Here is a 13,926-nt window from a genome sequence, read left to right as displayed (position 1 = left end):
CTAGTACAGCTGCCAACTGTGCCAAGTGTAGTGTACAATGTTTTAAAAATAATAATAGGCTAATAAATAAATAGTATCCCACACACAGTTTAAAGCCGTTGTAGTGTACACACAGGACAATAACAGCCGAACAGCAGCATTCATTTAATTTAAATAAAGCCAATTCATTATATACAGATGTCAATGTAGGCCTACACACACAACACACGTATACTTTATGTATAAGAAGAGAGAAGTTATCTTCAATATATTTATTGGACCCTGTCTGGAAATATAGGCATGACATAAAAAAAAACATATTCAAGCACCTCCTAAAAGTATAGTTTTCCAGTGCCATCACATGCAATTCAAGGACTTGCTGTGCATCCATAATGGGCAGTCAGGGAAGCTTTGGGCAACAGGCTTTGGACCGTATTTCAGTGAGAACAATTAAAGAATGACATAATATCACATACACTTAATTTTTTTTTTTTTTACTCTGTAACCAATTTAAAGTGTTTATACAGGGATCATAAAATATAAATATCTTGTCTGTACATTGATTTAAATCATGCCATTTCTTTCTCCAATAAGGAATGCAAATGGTATCGATAAAAGTCACACAAACCACTCAAATGTTTCAAACCAACAAAATAAAAACATTACAACCAAATCGTAACATTAAATATTGCTAGGTCTAATTATTAGGTTGACATTTTTGTCTGGCCTTATTTCAGAAAATATAAAATGAAAAATCTAGATCAGGATTTCCTTGTGTGGTTCCAATTTATACAAACTTCCCAATCATATCCCCAGATGTAAACCTTGATGCACACGGATACAGCAGAAACAAAGCAGATATGAAGGGAGGAGCAGCAGAGAAAAGAGGCACTTAACTTCACATAAAAGTCTAGCTACCGAGATCTCTGTCATTAAAACAACCACGAACTGTGGTGGTGAGTGGTCAGACTGTGATAGCACTGGTCATGAGAGCTGCATCGGAGAAATTCAGTACATAAGGTGACATATCTTCCCTTGAACACACACACACACACAATTCAATTTACTTGAAAAACTGCCACTGAGGTGAATCAAGTTTAAATGTCTACTTGAGAATGGTAATAGCTTCCTACAACAGGAAAAATCATAGTTGGTCAAGATTGGAAAAGTGGCATTATTACTTTGCATGTCATTGCTGTGTGATCAAAAACAGAAGTCTTCTTCATAAGGCTTTGCTAGGGTCTGTCTTTCCTTGCATGGACGAGGTAGCCCTTGGCCTTGATGATGCCCCTGCTCTTGACTATGATGGAGTAGCGAAGGACCCATTCCAGCCTCCAGTTAGCCACATTCAGGTCCTGGGTGCTCTCCTGCAAAGCCTCCTGGAATGTGGCTGCAGACATTAGCTCTGAGAGCAGAAAATATGAGAGGTCAAGGATGTTGGGTTTACAGCTCACAAGAAGCATTCCACACAACTGAACAGGTATGCAAACATACAGTTGGCATTGCACACAACTCTTACAGGTATTGTAGTCACATTAACATAGTAATGTGTGTGCAATCTCCCTACCTCACAATAGGCAAGTCCAGTGGTGTAAAGTTACTAAGTACATTTACTTAAGTAGTACAGTACTTAAGTACAATTTTGAGATACTTTTACTTTACTGGAGTATTTCCAATTTTCTGTACTTTTACTTCTACTCAACTACATCTAAGAGGCAAATATTGTAATTGTACTCCTAGTTACTTTGCAGATATAAATGATTATGAAACATACATTAATCCACTTTTATTTAGCCCTATTTTATACCTAGGCTATTTGAAAATAGCCGATCTACAAGCTCACAACACGTTGCAATGCTTGTAGATTGGCTATTTTCAAACATTCTGTACTTTTACTTTTGGTACTTTAACTATATTTTGATACCAATACTTTCGTACTTTTACTCAAGTACATTTTGTATTTCGGACTTTTACTTGTAACAGTATTTCTATATTGCAGTATTGATACTTTTACTTAAGTAAAACATTTGAGTACTTTTTCCACCAGTGGGCATGTCAGTGTTAGAATTTCACCACCATTAAATTAATGCACCTTTTAATAACCATTTAACTCAGTTTTGGTCTCATTTGGTTTCTGTGTTTTATATCTGTAATATATCTGTATGTCTTAATTGTTGATGTTTGTGTGTGTAATCCCGAGTCGACAGCATGCTCTTTTTGGAGATTAAATAAGCGTATCAATTTGCCTCATAATCATGTTTTATTATGAGCATTTTGTCTTGCTTAAGGTGAACCTGAGTTCTTTCAGTGAAACTCCTTGGAACATAAGACTGAAGCACTACATGTCTGGTCTTGTAAAACAGCTCAGGCAAACTGTTTTCTTTTTAGTGGTACTAACTGCTCCGGCTTTGTGTGTCCCTTGCAGTACCAACGCTACTGTCCCTATGTATGCAGTACCAACGCTACTGTCCCTATGCATGCAGTACCAACGCTACTGTCCCTATGCATGCAGTACCAACGCTACTGTCCCTATGCATGCAGTACCAACGCTACTGTCCCTATGCATGCAGTACCAACGCTACTGTCCCCATGCATGCAGTACCAACGCTACTGTCCCCATGCATGCAGTACCAACGCTACTGTCCCCATGCATGCAGTACCAACGCTACTGTCCCCATGCATGCAGTACCAACGCTACTGTCCCTATGCATGCAGTACCAACGCTACTGTCCCTATGCATGCAGTACCAACACACAAGACAAAGTCATAGAAAGTACGCAGAGACCGACATCACCACAGCTGATGTCACAGACAGAATGCCCCATACAAGGAGATATGCACGTGTGTCGCGTTTGATATCATGGTCCTGAATAGAACATTTTAGTTTTTACCTTTTGGGTCATTGTGTGTCAGTAACTGGATGTCAAACTCCTTTGCAAACGCAGTGAGGTCAGGAGGCATCACACAGCATGATGCAAGGTTCACCTGGTTACTGCTGGGTTTCACCTGGACCACAGAGAAAACAGCTCAATACAGGACAACAAATTCAGACTGTGGTATAAAGTTGACCAATGTTGAACATACTCTGATCTTCCTATCAGCAGCTTGTGAATTTGCAGATGCCGACGCCATTATGTGTGTGTGTGTGTGTGTGTGTGTGTGTGTGTGTGTGTGTGTGTGTGTGTGTGTGTGTATGTGTGTGTGTGTGTGAATGAATGAATAATTAAATATTTATTTACGTGTCATACTGTACATTACATGCAATCAATTTGGCCCATCCCATATGGGATTATATCAACAATCCCTCCCGTTCATATCACATCTTATAACATATTCAATAACTAAATGTGCAGACAGTATACACATGAACAAAATACAAACAAACAAGACAATACTATTTTACATGTAAATGGCCCTCCTTCTCTTTGACCAAGCCTTGTCAAGAAATTAAGCAAAATAATAAATATCATGTTCAAAGAGTCGTTTTAGCTTCTCTGAGTCATCCAACCACACAATTTGCGTGTGTTGGGGGGGTCACCAGCATAGTATAAATTAGGCTTTAGCAGTAATGTTGAGAACACTGCAGTGCATTGTGTGTACAGTTTAGATTATTTGTCACAAAATAATGCTCCCATGTTAGATATTTGCTGTATTTGTTTTGGGTTGGCACTTCTGGCATGGAGATCTGTCCACTACAATGGACAGATCAGCAAGACAGATCTACATGTTCACAACGTTTTTGCAATGCGACACACTAGGAGGATGTAGATCTGTTAGATGCAAGATGATGCACACTGAGCTGCCAAGTGACCTTTCATCCCCCAGCAGTAACACCTAAGTATGCACTCTGGGAGTCAAACATTCAATACACCTGACCTAATTTGGTCCGCAGAAGTACACATGGTCAAACATGCAGTTCCCTCATCCACCACCACACACACTCACTTCAGCCCAATTGTAGAGCTGTTCCAGCAATTCTTTGTCCAGGTCTGAGGTGCCAATGGCAGCAATTTTCTGGCACCTGACCAGAGCCTCCAGCTTCTCCCAGGCTGGCTGCAGGTGTGCCAAGGTTTGGCTGTCTCCCTCCGGGAGCCCAGGCGGTGCTATGATCACAGAATCCAGCTGAGACACCGCCAAAGTTTGGCAGGCTGACAAAGAGAGAAACAGAGGATGAAGCGCTGAAGTTCATTTTCTTAGGGTCAGATAGAAAGGTTTCACTGTGCATGGGGGTGCCTGGTGGCACATGGCCCGGGTAAAGCATAAAATCTAAAAATCTAAAAAAGGTTTCTCTGTGCATAGCACACCAGACAGCAAATGTGTCACTGCCAAAGCTGTGCCCCTTCCCAGGGGCATGCTGTCCATTGTAACCCTAATGGCATACGGTTATAATGGAGAGCATGCCCCCAAGAAGGGGTGCAGCCATTGAAATACCATTTATTTAAGCAGCTGTGATTACAGACACTTACCCATCTCCACTGCATCTCTGATAGAAGATTGATCAGCTTCGCACAGGAACAGCTTCACTGCAAAACAACAATAGCAAGTATTATTTTCTGCTGAATGTCCTCTTGGCATTTTCCTTGAGCAGCTGATCACATATGCATATGCACACATTCAATATTTGGCTTGCAGATGTAGCAGATGACTGTAGTCTGATGACTTAGAAAGTCTAATATCTCATCCAGTCCATAGGGATATTGCTTTGGTCTAGTGGTTATTGGCTTTCCGCACGGGAGACCGAGTACGAATCACGGGCGTTACAATGGTGCAGTGAGCCGAATTGGGTTTCCCTGTGAGAGAAGATCAAAAGGGGGGCAAGTGTAGCAGATTGACTCACTGCCTGATGACTTAAAATGTCTAATATCTCCCCCCAGCCATAGGGATTTGGCCTAGTGGTTAAGGTATTGGCTTTGTCAATCCACAGAACAAGAATATCAACACTAACCAGAAACCTTTAGCTCCTCCCTCTCCTCAGGAGTGATGGCATCTGTTGCCTGAGGGATGGAGCAGTCCAGGGTATCTGGGAGCTCCTACATGACAAAACAAAGCACACTATTCAAAGATGAGTATTACAACAGAACAGAACATCACTGCATTATGACAAGATGATCACAGGTGTAAAAACAAAGGAAAAAAAGGAAGGTAACATTTTTATCCTACAAGCAGCTAGCTACATCATTGTAGTTTCAAGAAAGCTGGAAAGAGAGAGAGAGAGAGAAAGAAACTGATCAGTTAACAAACGATGGGAGCTTATACAGTCTATTTTTTCCCAATCACATTTTTTACTACACTGTATATATGAGTTTTATTATGAATGTTTGACTGAACTAGATGTTCTTTCTTAACCTTGCCATGATTACAGCAACCCTAAGGAGGAGAATCATCTCCATCTTGATCTAATTCGACTGAATGTAATACTCTGCTGTGTGATGAAGCTAAAACACATTAGATCCGATGACACTAGCAGAACAGCCACAACCAGCGTAAAGTAGGGGTGTGCTTAGTTGGTTCTGTCTGGCCATAAAATGCAGACGCCACTGAATCTGATTTCTGATAGTTTTAAGCAATTCTCAAGGGGTGCTGCTGACTTTAACAACACAAAACAGCTGACTACAGCAAACTACTGATCTACAACCTCACGAGTCGTGATGCAATGCGCTGTGAGCTTGTACATCTGCATCTTTTCACAGTGTTTGATATTTATTTTTCACACAAGATGACAAAGACATGCTTGAAATGGGGATGCCAGGTTGAAAGTGGTTACGTGCCTACTGAATGAACAACAAAACCCAGACCAAAGTTTCTGTCCCCCCGCCCTCCCTGCCGGCAGATACACATTTGGAATGGCGCTTTTGGCAGCCAACTCTGCATGAACATTCGCCATGACAGCTCCCTTTCAGCAGATCTAGGGCCACCCTTTGATGTCAACCAACAGAGAGTTATTTTGTTTTCCCAGGCCCTGGAGTCCTGTTGTCTGCTGACGTAGTATTGAGTCTCATTGTATAGCTCATTCGCATACTACTATACTGGCTTTCAACCTAGTGTCCTTATTTGTGTTATTATACTGTAGGTAACATTTTTTTTCATCTCTTTTAAATAAAGACTGCATAAGTAGTTGATCTACAAGCTCTCAACGCATCTTATATCGTCTATTTTCACTGTAGGGTAGGTAAGCTTCTTTGGAAAAAGACAGGGCTATGTTTACTCCAGAGCGCAAAATGAAAATCGAAATCAAATTTTTTTTTACGTCCCCTCACCTCTACAGGTAGTTGTGTTGTGGAAGACCATTCACTCAGTGTGGCCCGAATGCAGTCCTGAAGCTGAAAAGTTAATAAATATGAGACATGAATGGTAAATCAACATCTCAGGACCTTTGTAATAAATCAAACAGATATCTACTGGGCTCATAAAGCCAGGCATATTATATTTCTTATCATTACTAGTCGGTTAAGGTACCACCAAGTGAAGATACTGTTGCGATAAACAAGTGACCAACAACTCATGCCAAACCAGAGTTTGTGTACCAAGAGACTCAAGAGCTTTGAGAATGGAGAATAATGTTATTGCCAGACTCTAGTTATGACTGGCATTAGAGACGTCAGCTAATCCACTCTGAATGTTTTTGTTGTTGTTGTTCTTTATTTACACAGGAAGGTAGCTGAGCACACGTGCTCATTTACAACAACGCCCTGCACATGCATGACACACACACACACACACACACACACACACACACACACACACACACACACACACACACACACACACACACACACACACCTGGGTGCTGACCAGTGCACAGTCTTATACTAATTTATACTAACTTTATACTTATTTAGATGGCCACTGAACAGCTCCACTGGAGCAGTTGGGGGTTCAGTGCCTTGCTCCAGGGCACTTCAGCACCTGTCAAAGCATAATATGGTACTATATGGTAGACTGTAAGCCATACTTGGCAATGAAGTAATTTAAGTGTCTGTAAACCATTCAGTAATCTGAGAACTAATAGCCTACTATTTCAAATTACTCACTCGGATCTGATCTTCTCACGGCCCTGGCCTGTCGTATAACGACGTTATTACTTATGTAAGAGTAACGTAACGTTCAGTAGTTAGAAACGTTGAGCTCGCCAAGCAAATGAGTATGGGGAAGCTAGCGCAACCTGCTAACATCACGCTATGCTAGTAATGCCCACAGCAATGCATTTCATAATGTTGGCAGTTGTCATTGACCATACCTTACCTCTTCACTTGGCGAAGAAGGGCATTTCTTTTTTAGGCGACTTCTATTGACCAGGTTCCCCGTGTGGAGCCTCAGGGTCTTGGCGTGGTTCAGCAGCGTCTTTGCGTTCACATTCACGGCAGTGTTTTGAGACTCCATGTGGGTTTTGGTAGGACTCACTCAACTCGCTGACTGGTTCTTCGATCAATGTCACGAGACGAGACGCCACTCCGTTATCCGCTTCCCTGGCTCAAGTCGTCGTAAACTGGAGCCCCGAGTCACACACACACTACACACCTGCAGAAAACCAAGTAGTCACGATGACTTGCATTCAATGTTTGTATTCAGCAGCGAAGTGTGATGTCACTTCCGTGAAATGGCGTGAAATGTCGCCCTCTACGGGGTTCATGCTGGTATTGTTTTGTATTCAAATCGCCATTGAGGAATTTGCGATCACCGCATATAAGAACTGTGTTAAAAATATAAACACACCATGTGCGCGGACATGCTCTCAGCGACAGTCTGTCCCAGACACGAGTGTCTCTCTGTAGTTTCCAACATTTAGGACAGCGTTGATTACATTTTCTCTGACAACAGGCTATATCAGATATGAATGAATATCATAAACTATGCAGAACCCCCCCGCTGACAGAAACGCGCACATGGTGTGTTTATTTTTTTAACACAGTCCTTATATGCGGCAATCGCAAATTTCCCAATGGCGATTTGAATACAAAACAATACCAGCATGAACCCCCTAGAGGGCGTCATTACGCACAAATGACGACATGGCTTCGTTTCTCTATTGACTTCACTTGTAGGACCGGGTTTCCCTGGAGCGTTATTATTATGGAAGCCGCTCAACTACGCCCACATGGACGTTGGAATGAGTGAGTCATGGCCAAAACCTGCGCTGGAGTTGTGAGTGAGTGGCTTTGGCTGGAAGGGCTTTGGGCAGGAGTGGAGTGGATCATGGAATGGATTCAAATTATTTATGGGAAATTCCTGATTTCCACCACTAGATGGGAGTGTAGGATATTACTTTTTTTTAAGGAATGGAGAGAGACCCTTTTCTCCAGCAGTCAGCAGCACCCCTAAAACAATTACTGAAAACATATCATCATCATCATCATTTAATTAAATAATAATAATAAATAAATAATTAAGACCCTAATAGAGGTATAATATAAGGGGTTTAGACAGGCTTAATATCATTCATGACGCCATAGCAAGGGCTTGGAGCGCAAAGGGCATAGTGACATATTCAGACTTTTACAGGAGAGTATTTAATTGATTGTAAACAATCAATGAAATACAAATATATCTAATACATTCCTAAAATATTATCTAAAAACATATCATCATCATCATCATCATCATCATCATCAACATTTTCTGAAATAATTTAGACCATAATAGAGGTATAATATAAGCAGGGTTGTCAACATTGGACTGTCAGAATCCAGGAGATTAATTTTTTTGGGGGTGCGCGGAACTCCCCAACCAGGGTCTGGGGGGTGCTCTCCCCAAAATGTATTAATAGATATATTTTCCTGTGTTCTGTTGAATTTTGTGCATGTTTGATACATTTATCAGGATTACTTTACTAGCATGTGTACAATTTCAGCCTAAAATGCCAAATGTAGGTGTACAGATTTGATGACTGCAGCAAAGTAAGACATCTTTAATAATGATGTCTCATCTGTAAGTCATTACTTAAGTGAATATCTGTATGATCTTGCATGCATTGCCCCCACCCCTAAAGCGGGGGGTCTGGGGGTCCTCCCCCCGAAATTTTTTAACATAGTAGATTTAATCTCCTGTGTTGTGGTGAATTTTGTGCATGTTTGATACTTTTATCAGGCTTGCTTTACTAGCATGGGTACAATTTCAGCCTAAAATGCCAAATGTAGGTGTACAGATTTGATGACTGAAGCAAAGGACATCTTTAATAATGACTTCTCATCTTTAAGTCATTACTTAAGTGAATATCTGTATGATCTTTCTTGCATGCATTGCCCCCACCCCTAAATCGGGGGGTCTGGGGGTCCTCCCCCAGAAAAAAATAACATAGTAGATGTAATTTCCTGTGTTCTGGTGAATTTTGGGAGTTTGATACAAAATCCAGGAGAAATCCAGGAGATTTGCCAATCCAGGAGCATGCCAGGAGATGGGGTCAAAATCCAGGAGACTCCTGGGAGATCCAGGAGAGTTGACAAGCCTGAATATAAGGGGTTTAGACAGGCTTAATATCATTCATGACGGCATTGCAATACAAGGGCTTGGAGCGAAAAGGGCATGCATTTTCAGACTTTTACAGGAGAGCATTTCATTGATTGTAAACAATTGCGTAATCTTTATAAAAGTAAAGTATAGATTGCTTAAAGGAGTAGTTCGCCCCCAATGAGCTTTTTTCTATTGATTACTCAAGCCATGGAGACTTGAGTTCAATAATATTTATTTTGTTTTTTGTCGCATTCCTAAGACAATAATTTCTTTTTTTTAAAGTACCCTGACGGTTTCCCCATCCACTGCTATTCATGTGGGTCCCCAACCACTGCCATGCATCCGGGTCCCCATCCGGAATCAATGGGGGTACATTTATTTGTAATCAAATTATTGTCTTAGGAATGCGACAAATACAAAAAATATTATTGAACTCAAGTCTCTATGGCATGAGTAATCAATAGCAAAAAAAAGTCATTTTGGGGGTGAACTAGGCCACTCCTTTAAATATGTTGTTTCTAATTAAATAATTATAATCAATTAAAAGCTCTCCTGTAAATTCTGAACATATCACTCAGCCATGCATGGTTAAATGTTGATATGGCATCTTATCTTAAAGTTAACTTAAGGGAAGACTATCTGGCACATAGTCATGTTATGGGGGGGGGGGCCTAAAAAAATGTCGGCCTAAAAAAATGTCGACCCGGGGCCCTCGCGGGGATTAATCCGTCCCTGGGTTTTATATAACGTTTTTAACTGATTAGGTGCTTGGTCTCATAGACACTCCATAAAGAAACACAGATGGCGCTGGATAGGCCACACGTTGCGCAAGCCCCAAGTACCATCATAGGCAAGCCCTAACATGGAACCCGCAGGGAAAGCGGAAAAGGGGTCACCCAAGAAACACCTGCGCAGAGACCTGGAGGCAGTCACCAAGACCATGAAGATGACCTGGAACCAACTGGAGAGAACAGCTCAAGACAGAGATGCATGGAGATCGCTTGTTGACGGCCTATGCCCCAGAAGGGGTAGTAGGCGTAAGACGGATAGGTACAATGGGTACTGGCCGGCCGACACTATGGCCTGATTAAGGCCATTTACACTGCCATTGAAATCTAGCCTGAATCAGATCTGAGTCACATCAAAAGTGTTTTTTTTTTAAATAGTCTAAATCCAGACAGGTCACATGCAGGTCACATGAAATTCGGATCTGAGGACATCTGTCTCAGTCTGAAAGCATTAACCACATCCACCCCATTGAGTTATACGCAAGTCACATGCAAGTCACATCAAACTGTCCAAACGTCACTTGCTGCACGACCCGAGCGCGGCTGTAATGACGTCATTACAGAGCGCAAGTATTTACTATTTGATTACAAATACAATATTTTAACGCGTGTTTGTTTTTGTTGTTGTCCTGAATGTAATCAACTAGCGCCAACGTTGAGACGTAACGTCATGACACTTACGTCGTTACCACGGTAACCAAAGCAGATATGTCGCTGCAGGGCAGCTTTGGGCTGACACTGTTAAAATCAGTCTGAACACACTGATCAGATCTGTGTCACTTGCAAATGCAGTGTGAAAAGTCGGGCCAAAACATCATATTTGGGCTGGATTTGACTGCAGTCTAAATCCGGCCTACACTGCAGCCAAATCCAGCCTGAATCAGATCTGTGTCACTTACGGATTGGAATCTGAATGGTTTCATATGACCATGTGACCATTTAAACCAATCAGATTCCAATCTGGATGTGACACAGATCAGATTAAGCTGGATTTTGTAAATCAGGCCTATGACTCAGACATAGGCCTATTGGTCGAATCGGGGGTGGGATGTAAAGTGATGCATAGTGGCATGAACAAGTAAACAAGCACGCACATCCACTCTATAAAGAGCAGGGCAGAAGTCAAAATCTAACTGATAGATCAAAAGCTACGTTGATACATTAGCTAATAAAATGTGTGAAATAAAATACTCCAATGCAAAACAAAATAAGGTGAGTGACATGCTGCTTAGTGTGCAGTGCACACATGCACAAGTAAGTGCCTAAAAGAAAAATTAAACAGCTACCACATGGTTGTAAATCAGGAGGTCTACAATCACATTCCCCCCTGGATTCCTGGATCATGACACAACTCCACATATGTAGGCCACACTCTTTTCTGTCTGCCAAGACTTTCCAGCATTTTGTTCTTTGTTCTCTCGATTCATGTGATTATATCAGTCAGATTTGTCATAATGCATTCCTTTTGGCTACGATAGGCTTTCAAAGTTTGTGAGAGAGGCCTGTTTTGTATATCACGCACAAACCATGAAAGCTATGCCCAATCTGATCACGTACTTTCAGAGCCAAAAGCAATAAGTAGAAATGTGACTACCCACCAAATTATGAAGAAAATGGTCTCCTGCGTCATGTGACGCAGTTTGTGGGCAGGGCATATTTCTAACAAACAACATCATATGTCATCATGACTTATCAACACAACATCTTATCCCCAAATTGGAATCACATGTTGACAGGCCTCTACACGGAACACCTCCAAAATGACTTTAACCTCTGCCCATATGGGGCACCACAACCACACACAGTTGCACCATCAGTCACAAAAACGAAATCTCCCACGCAACAACTGACTTAGCCCTGGTCTGGTGGAGGTACACTTTGAGAAGCGCACCTTTCTAGTTCATAATTCAGTCCCTATTCTACACACAATTGTTTGCTGTCTCCAGAATTATATTTAGATACATTTGATTAAAGTGATCAGAAATGCACTTTGTGTCAAGCAGTAGCAACGTCAGGATTGTCATTTTGGCTGAGGACGTAAATGTGGGCGAACATCGCTTCCAGGTTATAAAGCTCTGTATACACTTTTAGCACCACAAGGCAAGAACAACAGCATCAGCAAGTTCCATTCTAAGGATTGTACTACGTCCTGACATGAGGCTGATGAACTGCAGCGAGCATCCCTCTCTGCACTGATCCCCCTCTGTCCCCCATACCACATACAAAACTAGAAGCAGTGCTCTTGCAAGCACAGGTCTCCGCCAGGTCAGGTAGGTTATTGCCCTCTTGGCGGCGCTATAAGAGGCTAAAGTGAAGGGCTAGTCCCGCTTGGCCGGTGTAGCGATAGGGCGGTCCTTTCCAACAGACTGTAAAGCAAGCGATCCTCATCCCATTCATGCGTTTATCGTGCGCTTGCCCAGGCCGTAAGGCCTGGGCAAGCGCACAAATATAACGATTGCATTCACCACGGCTTCGTAACTCGCGCGGCCGGCGGCCCTGGCCCGCTCTTCGCGGGCACTCGCGCCTGCAGCGCTCGGGCGTGAAGAGCAGGACCAAGGTCCGCTGGCCTTCGCGCCCCTTGCAATGTCGTGGACAATAACTGTGACATATAACCATTGTATTGCTCATCAGTACGGTAGGAGAGCCCGTTTGTACATTTGCCCCTGTTAGTCCACTTCGCCGTCGCTACACCGCCCTATCGCTACACCGGCCAAGCGGGATTTTCCCAAAGTGAAAAGGTTGCCATTTCTTATTTGGCCTTTCGCGGCAATCGGACGCCGCATTCATGACAGACTGACAGGGTGCAAAACATAGTCAAGTCTCGGGTATGCCTTTTGGCCTGGCGGAGACAAAAATAATTAATAGAAAATAACTAATAAAAAGGAAAATGATTAGACACTGACAGCAACATTGAAACAATCAGAAGATATAGTTAGGGGATTACAAACAATGAAATGAAATGACTTCATACCACTGCTCATCACCTCAAGTTCTCAGGTGCAGCAACATTTTACCCATCCCCCATTTTCCAGAGAATTTTACCACGCTACCATACAGTTTGAAATCTTTCCACATGTAAAATGCTGACCATGCAGCTTTCTCATGCGTGAGTCAAACTGAGGGAATCTGAAACTAATGTCATTACATGCATCGAGGAACAGTTATCCAGTGAAAGGTGAACAAGTCATGGTGTCTGGTTTTGTCTGTTTTTGTTCTGCTGGGAAAATAAGAGTTGCATGTTTCTCAATCCGTGTGCAGCATGCAGACATCCTGTCCTTGTACGGCCATTTTGTTTCCTCAATAACCTTGATACTCTCAAAACTGTGTTCATCAGCATCAGCACTGGCAGTGTGTGGTTGTTACAAGATGACAATGACATGGCATTTTTTAGGATTACTTGTGAAATCGTGAACAAACTAATATACAAAAATGAAAATGTTCCATGACAATGCAATATCATTCAATGCTTATAGCTTAAGGGCTATTAAGCCATATTATAGAGCAGACTAAGAATATTTTAATTCTGAAAATCCAAAGCAAGACTATGAGAGGCAGTGTAGGACTTAAATAATGAAACTCTCTCATAAACACCAATGAGACACCCTGTTGACATACTACTGAACACTCTCACATACAGGCTACTCATATTTTAAAATGGGCACTTTTGCCAGGTGGAAATCTGTATGTATCTTTGTCTTGGGTATTAGGTTGA

General features: G+C 42.0%; 1 protein-coding gene across 1 annotated transcript; it reads right to left on the bottom strand.

Moving 5' to 3' along the window:
* Window positions 1–191: 191 nt before the first annotated feature.
* gclm (glutamate-cysteine ligase, modifier subunit) lies at window positions 192–7,534 on the bottom strand. The gene is made up of 7 exons (XM_080725450.1): window positions 7,222–7,534; window positions 6,237–6,299; window positions 4,925–5,009; window positions 4,446–4,502; window positions 3,925–4,127; window positions 2,871–2,985; window positions 192–1,384 (listed from the first exon to the last, which is right to left on the bottom strand). The coding sequence occupies exons 1-7, from the start codon at window positions 7,357–7,359 to the stop codon at window positions 1,215–1,217; spliced, it is 831 nt and encodes a 276-aa protein (XP_080581576.1). The 5' UTR covers window positions 7,360–7,534; the 3' UTR covers window positions 192–1,214.
* Between the last annotated feature and the right edge of the window lie 6,392 nt (window positions 7,535–13,926).

The sequence above is a fragment of the Nannobrachium achirus genome (assembly GCF_963921795.1).
Source record: "Nannobrachium achirus genome assembly, chromosome: 1".
Taxonomy (NCBI): domain Eukaryota; kingdom Metazoa; phylum Chordata; class Actinopteri; order Myctophiformes; family Myctophidae; genus Nannobrachium; species Nannobrachium achirus.
This window is presented reverse-complemented; position numbering and strand designations above follow the sequence as displayed.

Excerpts from the sequence above, each read along its gene's own strand:
- gclm (XM_080725450.1), bottom strand. The coding sequence starts at position 7,359 with ATGGAGTCTCAAAACACTGCCGTGAATGTGAACGCAAAGACGCTGCTG. Across the intron at positions 6,300-7,221 it reads CTTCTTCGCCAAGTGAAGAG|CTTCAGGACTGCATTCGGGC; the intron begins GTAAGGTATGGT and ends TTAACTTTTCAG. Across the intron at positions 4,503-4,924 it reads GGAGGAGCTAAAGGTTTCTG|TGAAGCTGTTCCTGTGCGAA; the intron begins GTTAGTGTTGAT and ends GTTGTTTTGCAG.